The following is a 13604-nucleotide window of genomic DNA, read 5'->3' as shown; positions in this document are numbered from 1 at the left end:
TCGGATGCGCTGGCTGGCTCTGAGCGTGCTTATGTGCACCTGTGTCTATGCACGGCAGGAGGCAGGGGTGGCCCGGGGCCTGCTCATGCACAAAGAACTGCTGCATCTGTTCTGCCTTAGCCGCTGTTCTATTAAGCCACCGTGAACAAAGCTACCCGCGTCCCCCTGAAACTGATCCAGCAGCTGCCAGCTTGCTCCCAGGCTGGGAAAAAATGTCTGGGCTGAGCACCAGCAGCCTGGAGTGTCTCTGCCCCTCCCCCTCCCCACCTGGCCAGCCCCCAGTTATGGGGCTCTGAGCTGCTGCCTTCCTGTACCCCCACCACAGTGCTCCATGGGTGGGAATGAGGCAGCTCCAGCTCTGGGGATGAATTCCAGCTCGGCCCGTTGCTTCAAAACCACGCTGGTAAGGCCTGGTTCCCTCTCCACAGCTCGGTCCAGAGCCGGGCCCTCAGCAGTGGGGGGGCTGCAGCTGTCCCTTGCCCCGAGCCCTGCTGCGTGCTGGTTTTAGGTTTCACTGGAGTCCCCAGGGCCTTGCCTCCCCTCCGCTCCGCAGGATTGGGTTTCGCTGGGCTGTTAGCCTCAGGATCCTTTTTCATCCTCCCAGCTGCGATTGCAGCCTGCCCTTTCCCTCCAGTGGAGGGGACAGCCCCCCCCAATAGGCTGGGGGATGGGGGTTGGCTTCGGGCAAGCTGTGCTGCCAGCCTGGGCAAGCATTGGCCCCTCGGCCAGGTCAGCCCTGCAGGCCACTGCCTGGTCATAGGCAACTGTAACTAATTCCCTAGGGGCTCCCCATGGAGCAGGGCTGCTGGGAAAATGGGAATCTGCTGCGCCCCGGCTGCCCCGCTGCTGGGGGGGGGGTGTGCAGAGGCTGCTGCTTCAGCTACTTGATCTCAGCTTGTGCAGCGTCCCCCCCCCCCCACATTATACAGCAAATGGGAACCACAGTGGCCCAAGGACCCTAAGCTGCAGGCTGCCCAGGGCCGTATAACACACAGCAGCTGAGCCCTGCCCCTTGTTCGCCCGGCCCCATGCACATGGGGCAGTGCCAGTGAGAGTTCAAGGCAGCGGGGACCCTGTGTCCTTGTGGCCAGCTGCCCTGGGGTTGTGGGAACAGGCACTGGGGCTGCGTTGTGTCCCCAGCCCCGGGGAGGGGGGCAGGTGAGGGTCCTTGTTGCAGTTGATGGGCTGGGGTGTGCCCAGGCGGGTGTGAAGTGGGGCAGCCCCATGCCTTGCCAGACGCTCGCCCAGCACTGTGGGACATGGTGCTAATTCTGCTCCGTCGTGGGACGGGGGCAAAGGGGTGCTTGGCACAGGCCAGGGCGAGCTCTAGATGCAGTGCTGCTAACCCAGTGCCTCCTATGGGGCTGCTCCGTTCTCTAGCCTCGTCGTTGCACCCCAGCACGGGCAGAACACTGGCAGCCAGGTCTCCCCGAGAGCAGAGCTTGGCGCTCAGGGAGGGAGTGTCACCAGCTGCTCCTCGAACACCTCCCAGCTTCCAGGATTTGCCACCTGTGCTGCAATTGGTCACCCCTGTGGCAGGGTAGCGCTGCTCCTGGGCAGGGAGTGCCCAGTCCACAGCCGGCCTGCCCATGCTCCAGCCCTTTGTTCCCCAAGGTTTTTGCAGCCTCTCTCCTCTGCCTGCCCTGCCAGAGACCTTGGGCTTCATGCACGGCCACTGCTGGCTGCTGCCCACCTGCTGGGTGGTGGCAGTGGGTTGGACCGGGTGCAGGTGGCTGGCACTGGGCTGGGTGTGGGTGGCAGCAGGCCAGGTTGGATACGGGAGGTTGGCACCAGGCTGCACCGTGCCAGGTGCATGTGGTTGGTGGCAGGCCAGGCTGGGTACAGGAGGTTGGCAGGCCGGGCGTGGGTGGGCGGTGGCAGACAGGTTGGGCGCGGGAGGTTGGTGGTGGGCAAGGCCAGGCATGGGATGTTGGCAGCTGGGCTGGGTGTGGGAAGTTGGTAGTGGGTGGGGCCGGGCGTGGGATGTTGGCAGCAGGGCTGAGCGCAGGAGGTTGGTGGTGGGCAGTGCTGAGCGCGGGACGTTGGCAGCTGGGCCGGGCGTGGGAAGTTGGTGGCAGGCAGGACCAGGTGCAGGGCATTGGCAGCTGGGCTGGGCACAGAAGGCTTGTGGTGGACAGGTCGGGCGTGGAATGTTGGCAGCAGGGCTGAGCGCAGGAGGTTGGTGGTGGGCAGTGCTGAGCGCGGGACGTTGGTGGCAGGCAGGACCAGGTGCAGGGCATTGGCAGCTGGGCTGGGCACAGAAGGTTTGTGGTGGACAGGTCGGGCGTGGAATGTTGGCAGCAGGGCCGAGTGCGGGAGGTTGGTGGTGGTCAGGGATGGGCGTGGGAGGTTGGTGGTGGGCAGGGATGGGCATGGGAGGTTGGCAGCAGGGCTGGGCACAGGAGGTTGGCAGTGGGCAGGGCCGGGAGCTCTCTAGTCCTAGCAAAGCCAGGCTCCTTTTGTGTACACGCTGCACCAGGGGACAAAGGGCTGCCAAGCAGCAAGGGGAGCCTGCCCCACTCCCCAGCGGTGTAGGTTGGAGGGGGCAGGTCAGGCGTTTGCTCCCCAAACTCCTCAAGCTGGCACAGAATTTGCCCCACCCCCCTACTGTCATGACTGGAGCTGCCCCCCCAAATACAGACGTCAAACTGACCCTATGTCCCACCTCCAGCACTAGGGCCTCTGGCCACTGCCACGCTACAGCTTGGCGGGACTCGTCTAGCCCAGCACCTTCTCCCCACTGGAGACCCCCCCATCCCAGCTTGTGGCTCCTGCCACACTGGGGCAAAAGGCAGACAGGCCACCAGCAGGTGTGAAAACTGCCCTGTCCCAGTGTTGCTACCACACAGCAGAAACCAGCTGTCTGCTAATGTGCAGAACCCATGCGTTAGTCCCAGCCCGGGACTGAGGGCATCAGCCAGGCACCAGGGCCCGCTGCCCAGGCAGCCAGCAGGGGCTTTCTCGTCCCGCCCGCACAGCTCTGGCTGGCGAGGGGGAGGGAAGTTAGCCGTCAGGGCACAGGAAGCTCTAATGAAAGCTGCGGGGGACGCAGCATCTCAGTGTCTGGGCCGCATTCACCCCCTGCACCGCCAGCACCGGCTTGCTCCTTTGACTGCACCCAGCTCGCTCCGCGTCCTTCCCCCAAGACCTGTGGCATGCTCAGCCGCCTGGCCCTGCCCGGGGAGCTGGGGCTCGGGAAGGGGAAGGACGTGGTTTCGGAAATGCCCTGCCTCAAGTGCCCGGCTTGCTCTGTGCTGTGCTGCTCCCCCATCACTCGCTCCTCATTCATTCCCTTGGTCCTGGCCCACCAAGGCCCCTGGCAAACGGACCTGGGGCCAGTTGCAAAGGCAGACGGGAGGAGGTGAATTAATGAATGTTTAATGCCAGCACTGGGCCGGGTGCAGGGAGACAAGGAGCTCGCAGGCCCCTCAGCAAATGTGCTGCCCCCGTTCCCGCTCCCCATGCAGGTTGCAGGGTGTGTGCAGCAAACAGGCACGTCTCCTCCCTGCGGGGCAACTAGCCCTGGCAGAAGCCTGCTGGGCCAGGGAACAAGGCCAGGCTGCCCCCAGGCAGGCACCACGTTTGCTTGTTTGTGCTCAGTGTTTCCCCTTGGGTGGAAACCCCTTAGCTCTGTGGGTTCCGGCGCGTGTGAGCACAAGGGGGCAACTGGAGGCAAGTCAGGCCCGAGCGGTGGCTCTGAACGCGGGGGGCTGAGCGCCCGAGCAGAGGAGCCCGCCTAGCTGAACCCATCCTATTAGTGTCTGGTGCATGCATGAGCTGGCGGGACGCTCCCCAGCACGCTGGCTGTCAGCACATGCGGCAACCCAATGCCACCTTGCCAGGACACAACCTCTGGCCCCCCCCAAGTTGCTCGCAGGGGCTTATGCTCCTGCCCCCAGCCCAAGCAGCCCCAGCACACATGCTGAGAGCAGCCCCCCCAGCAGCCACTGGCCCACTGCAGGCCATGCCCTGCCTATCGTCCCAGAGACAGCACAGCAGGCAGGACGCAGCCCTCCCAGGCCTGTGCCCTGAGAACCCTCCCAAGGGTTCCCACCTCGCCTTCTCAGGAGCCACGCTAGCCGGACTGCTTGTGCGCTCAGCACCCTGCCCAGCTGCCGAGTGCAGCAGGAGCTTGCCTGGCCTCAGGTAGCCGGGGGAGAGGGAGGGGAGAATGCTGCAGAGAAGAGTCACGGAGCAGGAGTTTGAGCTGGCTTGGCCGTTCCCCCCTCATGCTGGTTCACTGCTCCCACTGGGCTGAGCGACCATGGGCTCACATGGTCCCCAGGGAGTGAAATACAACAGCCAAGGTCCCGCTGAGCTGAGCAGAGCTGCTCTGTGCAGGGCTGGTGTGGGAGCTGGTGGAGTTGGCGCAGGGCTGGCATGGGAGCTAGCGTGGGAGCTGGAATGGGAGCTGGCGTAGGGCTGACATGGGAGTTGGCGTGGGAATTGGTGGAGCTGGCTTGGGAGCTGGCTCAGGGCTGGCTTGGGAGTTGGCATAGGAACTGACGGAGCTGGCATGGGATCTGGTACAGGGCTGGCATGGGAGCTGGTGGAGCTGGCACGGGAGCTGGCGCAGGTCTGGTGCAGGAGCTGGTGTGGAAGCTGGCATGGGAGCTGGTGCAGTGTTGGCGTGGGAGCTGGCATGGGAGCTGGCGGAGCTGGCGCAGGGCTGGCATGGGAGTTGGCGTGGGAACTGGCAGAGCTGGTGTGGGAGCTGGCATGGGAGTTGGTGCAGGGTTGGAGTGGGAACTGGCAGAACTGGCGTGGGAGCTGGTGTGGGAACTGATGGAGCTGGCGTAGGAGCTGGGCTGAGTGGGGAGCTCAGCACTGAGACGTGCTGTCAAGGGTCATGAGATGCCACCAGACCCTCTACTCCCCACTGGTGATGGGAAAAGGCACAACAAGGAGCCGGCCAGAATTCTTCTAAACGAAAAGGCCTCGGGGCCCAGCTCACAGCCTGTGCTGAGATCCTGCCTGGTAAAAACAAGCCCTGGAAGGAGCAATTAATGAACCAAAACTGGTGTGTTGGAAAGGAGGCCTAATGGATGGACAAATAACAAGGGGCGGAGCTATTCCACCCACCCCCTTCCTGGGTCCTTACAGTCAGAGACTTGGGGAAGATCCCAGGGAGGCTCCTGGAGCGAGATTCCCCTTCATGGCTCCTCCCTGCTCCAGCGCCTGGGCCTGGGGCCTGGGGCCGGCTTTGTCCTGATCCTGCGAGCGGGACCTGCGTGTCTGCCCCAGCTGCAGCTGGATCCTGCCCCCTAGGTGAAACAGACTCCGACTGTCACAACACCAGCTCGAGCCCAGCTCAGCCAATGCGTCTCTCGCCCCCAGAGCACAGGAACCACCATCATTGGTGCCAGCTCTGAGCCTGTCCCCAGAGGTTTCATTCCAAACTCCCTCCAGCTCCAGGTCGGAAGGAGGGCTGGGGGCTCAGGGGAAGCCAGCCTCAGAGGCTGTAACAGCTTTGCCTCCTGCTTGGTGTCCTTACAACCAGGTGAAAGGTGTCTGATGGGTGCGTTTGCCATGGCACGAACATCTTAGAGCCACTGTCGTCCCTTGGAGTTAGAGCGGCAGTGCCCAGCAGCAGGGCGCTCGGGTGGCACCCCGGTCATGCAGCCTTCTGGGAAAGCCAGGGCCTTAAATCCCCCAGCCAGTCAGTGCAGGAATACCCCATGGGACTGGGGAGGGCAGCCCACCTCACAGAGAGTGCATCTCGCCCCCATGGGCTGGGGTGGGCAGCCCACCCCACAAAGTGCATCTTGACCCCACAAAGCACGTGGTGAACTCCAGCCAGCCAGCAAGCTGTTGCGAGCCCAGCTGTGGGTGAGGAGTGGGGCCGGGCTGCGTCCCCCTGTGCTGCAGCGCTGGGCAGGTGGGAGGGATGTGGCAATCAGGGAGTCTGGTGCAGAGCCCGGAAGGCAGAGCCTAGCACAGGGCAGGAGCCCTGACAGCCAGCAGCACTTGCCAGATGCTTCACTGACTGGGCATTAGTCCCTGTCTCAGCCTGTCCTGCCTGGCTTGGTGTGCACTAGAATAAAGAGCCCAGGTCCCCACACACTACCTCCCCGCCTGCCTGCCCTGGCTGGGCGGGTGCCTCCCCGGGGCCTGCAGGGCTGCTGAATGGTCAGACCCATCCCAGCCCCCCGTGTTCCTGGCGGAGGCAGAGCAGGGCCTGTGCTGGCGGGGGCCCCGGTGCTCGCCGCACAGCGAGGCTCTCTGCAGCCAGCATAGCCAGGAGCCACCACTAGCTGAAGAGAGTCCAGAGCAGTGTCAAAGGCTCGGAAAAGAGGCCAGGTTAACCTAATGGGGCATTTCGTCTGAGTGGGCCCTGCGCCCAGCCTGCCCGTGGGCAGAGGGCTGGGCCAAAGAGGCTGGGGATCTGGGGCCCCGGGGCACAAGCAAGGTACGACCATTACTCCGGAGCCGGGGAGCTGACAGGGAAATAGTAGCAAAAACTTCCTAACTCTGAGGCAGCTAAGCTGGGGCCCAGGCGTCCAGGGAGGCTGGGCAGGCCCCTCGCTGGAGGTTTTTAACATGGGTTGACAAAACCCTGCCGGGGGCGGGGGGGTGTCCAGGTCTATGGGGCCCTGCCACAGCGCCGGGTCTGGACATGCTGAGCTCTTGCCGTCCCTCCCAGCCAACGTTTGTGTCTGTGCCTGGGGGCTGCTCCTTAGCCGGTGGCTCTGCCGACAGCCGTGGTGGGCATCCCGCACCCGCAGGGCCAGGCGAGGTAGGGCAGAGGCTGGGGGGGAGTGGGAGCAACGTGGGGGCTCCAGCTGAGCAGGACGGGGGAGCCCAGCAAGCCCAGAACAACTGGAGGCAGTTTTATTGTTTAACATTCCTGATCTTTGCTGTCACGGCTGAACCAATTGTCCTTAATCCGCCAGGCTCGGCTGGCAGAACAAGCACGAACTGCCGCCATCCTGCCTTGGGAACAGGCAGCTTTTGTGCAGGAGGATTTACAGCCCAGCCAGTAAATCCTGCTCGCTTCCTGAGCAGAGTTCCCACATGCACCCTCCCAGCGCCTGGCTTGCTCACGTGCCACTGGGACGCTGGCCTGCCTGCCCCCGCTGCGGGTCCTGCATGTCCACTGGACTCACCCTGCCCCCTGCTCCCATGGGCAGAAAGAACCTCTCCCACCCAGGGAGTCACAGGAGGACTGCCTGAGCCCTCCCCCCGGGGGGCTAGCCAGCTCAGCACCGCCCCCCTCCTCTGTGCAGCCGGATGCACTTCGGAGCAGGGCAGAGGCTGCAGGAGAAGTTGGGTGCCACACGGCACTCACCACAGAAATGGGGATGGTCCAGCCCCCGGGGGGGGGCAGCAGCAGGCATGGGGCTCAGGCAGGAGGGGCTGGGGCTCAGGCAGGAGAAGGGCTCTGGCAGGAGGGTCTAGGACAGCGGCTTGGGCATGAGGAGGGTGGTCAGGCAGGAGGGGTGGGCAGAGGCTTGGGCAGGAGGGGTGGGGCAGACCCAGGCCACCCCCTACCCCCTAGACCAGGGCAGGCCCAGGCAGCCCCCAGGCAGGGACGCACACAGCAAAGGCGGGGAACAGGCCTGCTTACTATTCTTGGAAGTGATTTAATTTTACAACGCTCCTCCTGCAAGCCCTGGTGTGAAGGGGCAGTAGGGGAGGGCAGGGGACCCCCTCACTCTGTCCCCCTCCCAGCTCCTAGCACCACGCGCCCCAGGAAGGCAGCACACGCCCAGCCTGAAAACTGCACCCAGGACCTGCAGCCTCTCCCAGCAGTTCCTGGGGGCGCAGGCTGGACAGGGTTAAGCCGGGGCGCACGTCCTCGGGCATTGAGCTGGTGAGTGGCCAGACCAGCTGGGACAATGGCCCCATTCAGGACCAGGGGAGCTGTGTGGTGTTTGCCCAGTTCTCTCCTGAGACAGGGACCTTTGCCCATCCTCCGCTGGGTCGCACACGCCTGTCTCCAGCCTGGCCACAGAGCTGCCCCACCAGCCCAAAGTTTGTGGCAAGACAGGGTTGGCCTGGCCCTGGGTTCTGCAGGGCTCTGGCGAGGGACAGGCCAAGCAGAGAGGTGGAGGCTGGCAGCCAGGCTCTGCCGGCTCCTGGCCCCCAGCCAGTGTTGGGCCCTACTGCAATCACTGGGGTCACTGCTGGGGTCATTTAGGGGGCCCCGCTCCTCTCGGAGCCAGCGCTGGTGGCTGACCCCAGGGCCAAGGATCCTGCCCACCGCCCCTCCATAGCCCTTGCTGCTTCCTGCCACAACTGGGCTCTGACCTGTGGTTTCCTGCCCAGCTCCTAATGCGAGGGATTCTGTTCTGCTCCCCAGCCGGCCCCAGGCATGCTCACTGGGCTTCCCGGCCTGTCTGCGCGGGTTGCTGGTGGAGGCAGGCAGGGCTGCGAGAGGCCTTTGCTATCCAGTGCACCACTGTGCCGTGCATCCAGCCCCGCGGCCCTGGGGCGCTGAGTGCTCCCCAGAAATGGGCAACGGGCCCCGGGGGTGTGTGCAGCATGGCCAGTGTGGTGCGCAGAGCCCTGGGGCTGCCAGTCCAGCCCTGCTGAGCAGGGATGGCAGCTGCTGTGCCCAGGGAGAGGGCACTGGCTTCTCCTCACTGGAGTAAGATGCTGAGACCCCCTTGAGCCCCCACCCCTCCTGCCCTGCCCCTTCTTCCCCACCCCTCCTGCCTGAGCTCCTGGCACTGGAAGCAGGGGCAGGACAAGCCACATTGCATTGCCCAAGCCCAGACTCCTTCCCAGGCCTGTCAGGGGGTCTCTGGCCCTGGCTGGCCTGGTGAGCTGGCAGGGGCAGCTCCCTTCTTCCCAGTTCCCCACATTCTCTCCAGAATGCGTTGCTGGCTCCCGCGAGCAGCTCCTGGCTCTGGCTCCCGTCCCAGGGCTGCTCAGAACGTCACTGAGGGCGTCTAAATGACAAACTACTTCTTGGGTCTTGCCAAGTGACCCCCATGCGTCCCAGCCTCTTCTGGAGCGGCTGGCCCACTGAAGAAGAATGCCAGGCCTTGCCAGAGGCTGTGTGGTGGTGAGGTGTGGTGGCAAGCCAGGGCTTGGCAAGGTTGAATGTGACCCAAGCCCCTCCAGCACTCCAGGAACAGGAGCCTCTGGGGCAAAAGAGCCCCATTGCTCCAGGGGGCTGGCACAGGCCCAGCCAGCAGCAGCCTGGCCAAGAGGGGCCGCTCCCGCATTCTCGCCCCTTCTTCCCCACCCAGCTCTCAGAGCCCCTAGCTCTGAGGAGGGGCAGTGAGGCAGCCAGCTGGTGTGCTTTCCAGCAGCGCCCAGGCTGTCATCCGAGCCCCAGCTCTCAGCCTCCCCATCACAACCTGAGCACCGTGGGAAGGCCTGGGGCACTGCAGACTGCCCATGATATGATGGGCACAGGATCCCCATTCAACCTGGCTCCAGGACACAGGGAGGCGAGCGTGACCATGGCCCAGCCTCTGGCTCCATGGGGCAAGGGGTGACAGCAGGCAGCATCCCAGGAATGCAGCTAATCTTCTCTCTGGGTCACTGAGGCGCACCCAGCCCTTTGGCCAGGGCACCAACCCATAGCATTTTGCAGCCATGGCCCAGTGCCCCCTCGCTGCCAGCCAGGGGAAGAGACTCGCCCAAGGCACATGGGCAGAGGCCCCCTTGACTTTCAGGCCCAGGCCATATACCCCCCTGCCCCCGATTGGCCCTGCACCCTTCCAGCCCACGGCCAAGGGGAAGAGGGTCTGTGGGCGGGCAGTGAGTGAGGGCTGGCCTGGCCAAGGGGCAAGCCAGGTGGGGGAGCTGCCTGCCTGCAGGTGATGCTCCCCATGCCTGGCTCGGCACTCAGGGATTGCTGTGGAGCTGGCTAAGGTGGCTGTGGGGAAAGCTGCCCCACTGGAGCCATCAGACTGGCCCTGGCTGTAGCCCGAGCCTCACACGTGAGCGAGAGGCCGTCAGGTGGGGAGGGGCAGGGCTGTGGCAGCCACTGGGCACGTTCCCATGGCAGGTTTCACTGTGCACACCCTGACTGGTGCATCCAAGGGTCAGAGAAGAGCTACTTGCCCCCTGCTGCGGTGCTAATCGCCAGGCCCCCAGAAGGGCCTGGCCACCAGACACTGCCCAGGTGACAGAGCTCCCAGCTGTCCGCACTTGCCTGTGGTGCTCTCCAGCTGCTCTCCAGGCCCCTGCCACTCCCCCCCACCCCCAGGTGACTCGCCCAGGCTCCCAGAGCCCTGCCTGCATGGGGTGGTGCACGGGCGCTGAGATGGCGTGTGACAGGATGGCAGTCGGGTCCAGCTGTATGTTCATCACACTGTCTGCGTGAGGGGCCATGGGATGGGTCTGCGTGTGGGACCTGGCCCAGTCCCATGCTCCTGGCTGTGTCCTGGCAGGTTTCCCAGCCAGGTGGGCTCTGGACTGGCAGGACCCGTGCGGCAGCTGCTGCCCGCCCTAGCAAGGGCTCTGCGCTCTGGTGCAGCCCCTCACCTGGAGCTGTGTCCCAAAGCCGCAGCAGAGCCCTGCTCTGCGCCCTTGGCATTGCACAAGCTCCGAGCACCATCTGCTGGCGACAGGGAGCGCTGGCCCCACTGAGCCTCCGATGGGACCCAGGAGAGGCAGGCCCCTGGTGCTGCCCATTCGCCCAGGGGGCTCTCGCAAGTTTCTTCTTTCCATCAGTGGCATATTGTCAGCCTGCTCAGCGTGCTCCAGGCTGAGTCCAGGACTCCTCAGGCCCGGCCTTCACGGCTTGTCCCATGAGGAGCCAGCTGGTCTCCAGCTTCTCAATGGGCTATTGGCTGCAATGACCGCTGCAGAATCATGGCAAGGGGATGCCAGTGATCTGTCACTTGGGAGTCATGTGAGGCTATAGGGACTGTTTGGGGGGGCTGGGTGAATGAGTGCCGGGGCTGGGGCAGGCTGCGCTGGGGGCCGGGTGAGTGAATGCTGGGGCTGGGGCAGGCTGTGCTGGGGGCTGGGTGCAGGGATCCTGGTCCCACTGCACTGGGGGCCGAGTGAGCAAGTGCCAGGGCCGGGGCCGGCTGCGCTCGGGGCCGGCTGAGTGAGTGCCAGGGCCGCGGCCGGCTGCGTTCGGGGCTGGCTGAGTGAGTGCCAGGTCCGGGGCTGGCTGTGCTCGGGGCTGGCTGAGCGAGTGCCAGGTCCGGGGCTGGCTGTGCTCGGGGTCGGCTGAGCGAGTGCCAGGGCAGGGGCCGGCTGTGCTCGGGGCCGGCTGAGTGAGTGCCAGGGCCGCGGCTGGCTGTGCTCAGGGTCGGCTGAGCTAGTGCCAGGGTCGGGGCTGGCTGTGCTCGGGGCCGGCTGAGTGAGTGCCAGGGCCGGGGCTGGCTGTGCTCGGGGCCGGCTGAGTGAGTGCCAGGGCCGCAGCTGGCTGTGCTCGGGGCCGGCTGAGTGAGTGCCAGGGCCGGGGCTGGCTGTGCTCAGGGTCGGCGGAGCGAGTGCCAGGGTCAGGACTGGCTGCGCTCGGGGCCGGCTGAGCGAGTGCCAGGGCCGGGGCTGGCTGTGCTCGGGGCTGGCTGAGCGAGTGCCAGGGCCGGGGCTGGCTGTGCTCGGGGCCGGCTGAGCGAGTGCCAGGGCCGGGGCTGGCTGTGCTCGGGGCCGGCTGAGCGAGTGCCAGGGCCAGGGCTGGCTGTGCTCAGGGTCGGCTGAGTGAGTGCCAGGGCCGGGGCTGGCTGTGCTCGGGGCCGGCTGAGCGAGTGCCAGGGCAGGGGCCGGCTGTGCTCGGGGCCAGCTGAGTGAGTGCCAGGGCCGCAGCTGGCTGTGCTCAGGGTCGGCTGAGCGAGTGCCAGGGTCAGGACTGGCTGTGCTCGGGGCAGGCTGAGCGAGTGCCAGGGCCGGGGCTGGCTGTGCTCGGGGCCGGGTGAGCGAGTGCCAGATCCGGGGCTGGCTGCGCTCGGGGCCGGCTGAGTGAGTGCCAGGGCCACGGCTGGCTGTGCTCGGGGTCGGCTGAGCGAGTGCCAGGGTCAGGACTGGCTGTGCTCGAGGCAGGCTGAGTGAGTGCCAGGTCCGGGGCTGGCTGTGCTCGGGGCCGGGTGAGCGAGTGCCAGGGTCAGGACTGGCTGTGCTCGGGGTCGGCTGAGCGAGTGCCAGGGTCAGGACTGGCTGTGCTCGGGGTCGGCTGAGCGAGTGCCAGGGTCAGGACTGGCTGTGCTCGGGGCCGGGTGAGCGAGTGCCAGGGTCAGGACTGGCTGTGCTCGGGGTCGGCTGAGCGAGTGCCAGGGTCAGGACTGGCTGTGCTCGGGGCCGGCTGAGCGAGTGCCAGGGCCAGGGCTGGCTGTGCTCAGGGTCGGCTGAGTGAGTGCCAGGGCCGGGGCTGGCTGTGCTCGGGGCCGGCTGAGCGAGTGCCAGGGCAGGGGCCGGCTGTGCTCGGGGCCAGCTGAGCGAGTGCCAGGGCCGGGGCCGGCTGTGCTCGGGGCCGGCTGAGTGAGTGCCAGGGCCGCAGCTGGCTGTGCTCAGGGTCGGCTGAGCGAGTGCCAGGGTCAGGACTGGCTGTGCTCGGGGTCGGCTGAGCGAGTGCCAGGGTCAGGACTGGCTGTGCTCGGGGCAGGCTGAGCGAGTGCCAGGGCCGGGGCTGGCTGTGCTTGGGGCCGGGTGAGCGAGTGCCAGGGCCGGGGCCGGCTGCCTGCAGATCTCTCTGTGGGGTTGCTGTGTTTTTGTTCGGCCTCATTGCGCTCTTCTTGGTGAACCTGTGAGCTTGCATTCTGCCAAGCAGTTTCGGCTGCCCCACCACCACCGAAATGTCTTTCCTGCCTCATCCTCCCACCAGCGATAGGCAGGGTGACAGCCCATGACAGCTTCACCCTTGGTAACATCCCAACCGCACCAGAAATAAACCCAAGCTGTGAACTTGGTGCCCGGGGTTAGGGCTGCAAACAATCACTTCCTGCTCCCAGCACGCAGCCAGGGAAGGGTCCCGCCAGCACATAGACTGGGAACTGAGCCTTTGCTTCTGCCTCTGCACAGGCCTGGGCTGTGTTCCCCCCACCCCTTTGGTACACAGCCCCTCCTCCCTTCATCTGCCAGGACCCCACCATCAGATCTGTCTCCAGCTAGCCACTGAGAATTCCTGCTGTGTCTCCGGTGCTGCCCCAAGCCAAGGAGGCCTAGAACTGCCCAGCCCCTAGTGTCTGCAGGGCTGATCCCAGCAGGGGCGATGGACCCCGCTCCGGGCAACCCAAACAGTCACCCCGGGGAGCTGCTCATCGGCTTACTTTGCCAGAGATCCCTGGGATACCCAGGTGCAGTGCTCACCTGATGCCAGCTGGGGCCCAGCCTCTCCCTCCCCAGCCACTCCTGCAATTCTGGACTGTGAAGCAAGGCCCCAAGCTTCCAGGGAGCTGTCTTGCCTCTATTTCTGTGCAGAGCCACATGAGCTGTCGGCTGGAGTCAGCACACAAATTGTTCCACTTTGCTGCAGGGTGGGTAAAACTCTGGCTGAGCCAGCAAAAGCGCCTCCCAGCGAGGGCCACTGGTTAGCAAGACAGCTTCCAACACTGACAGAGCACACAGGACATGGAGGAGCTGGTCCCCTCCCTTGCCCTTGTGGAGCTCCATAGAGTCCCATGGTAGCGATGTCTCTAAAAGAACCTTTGGGGTATATCCTTGTACCACATCCCCAGTCCTCAGCAGAGTTTGGA

General features: G+C 65.2%; 1 protein-coding gene across 1 annotated transcript; it reads right to left on the bottom strand.

The window, feature by feature from the left end:
- Positions 1-1662: 1662 nt before the first annotated feature.
- On the bottom strand, positions 1663-12667 carry LOC115656106 (extensin-like). Its single transcript, XM_030572406.1, has 4 exons — positions 12341-12667; positions 11008-11940; positions 2926-2984; positions 1663-2392 (listed from the first exon to the last, which is right to left on the bottom strand). The coding sequence occupies exons 1-4, from the start codon at positions 12665-12667 to the stop codon at positions 1663-1665; spliced, it is 2049 nt and encodes a 682-aa protein (XP_030428266.1).
- Between the last annotated feature and the right edge of the window lie 937 nt (positions 12668-13604).

Source organism: Gopherus evgoodei, chromosome 8, assembly GCF_007399415.2.
Source record: "Gopherus evgoodei ecotype Sinaloan lineage chromosome 8, rGopEvg1_v1.p, whole genome shotgun sequence".
Classification (NCBI taxonomy): Eukaryota; Metazoa; Chordata; order Testudines; family Testudinidae; genus Gopherus; species Gopherus evgoodei.
The sequence above is the reverse complement of the archived record's forward strand: the minus strand, read 5'-3'. Positions and strand labels throughout refer to the sequence as shown.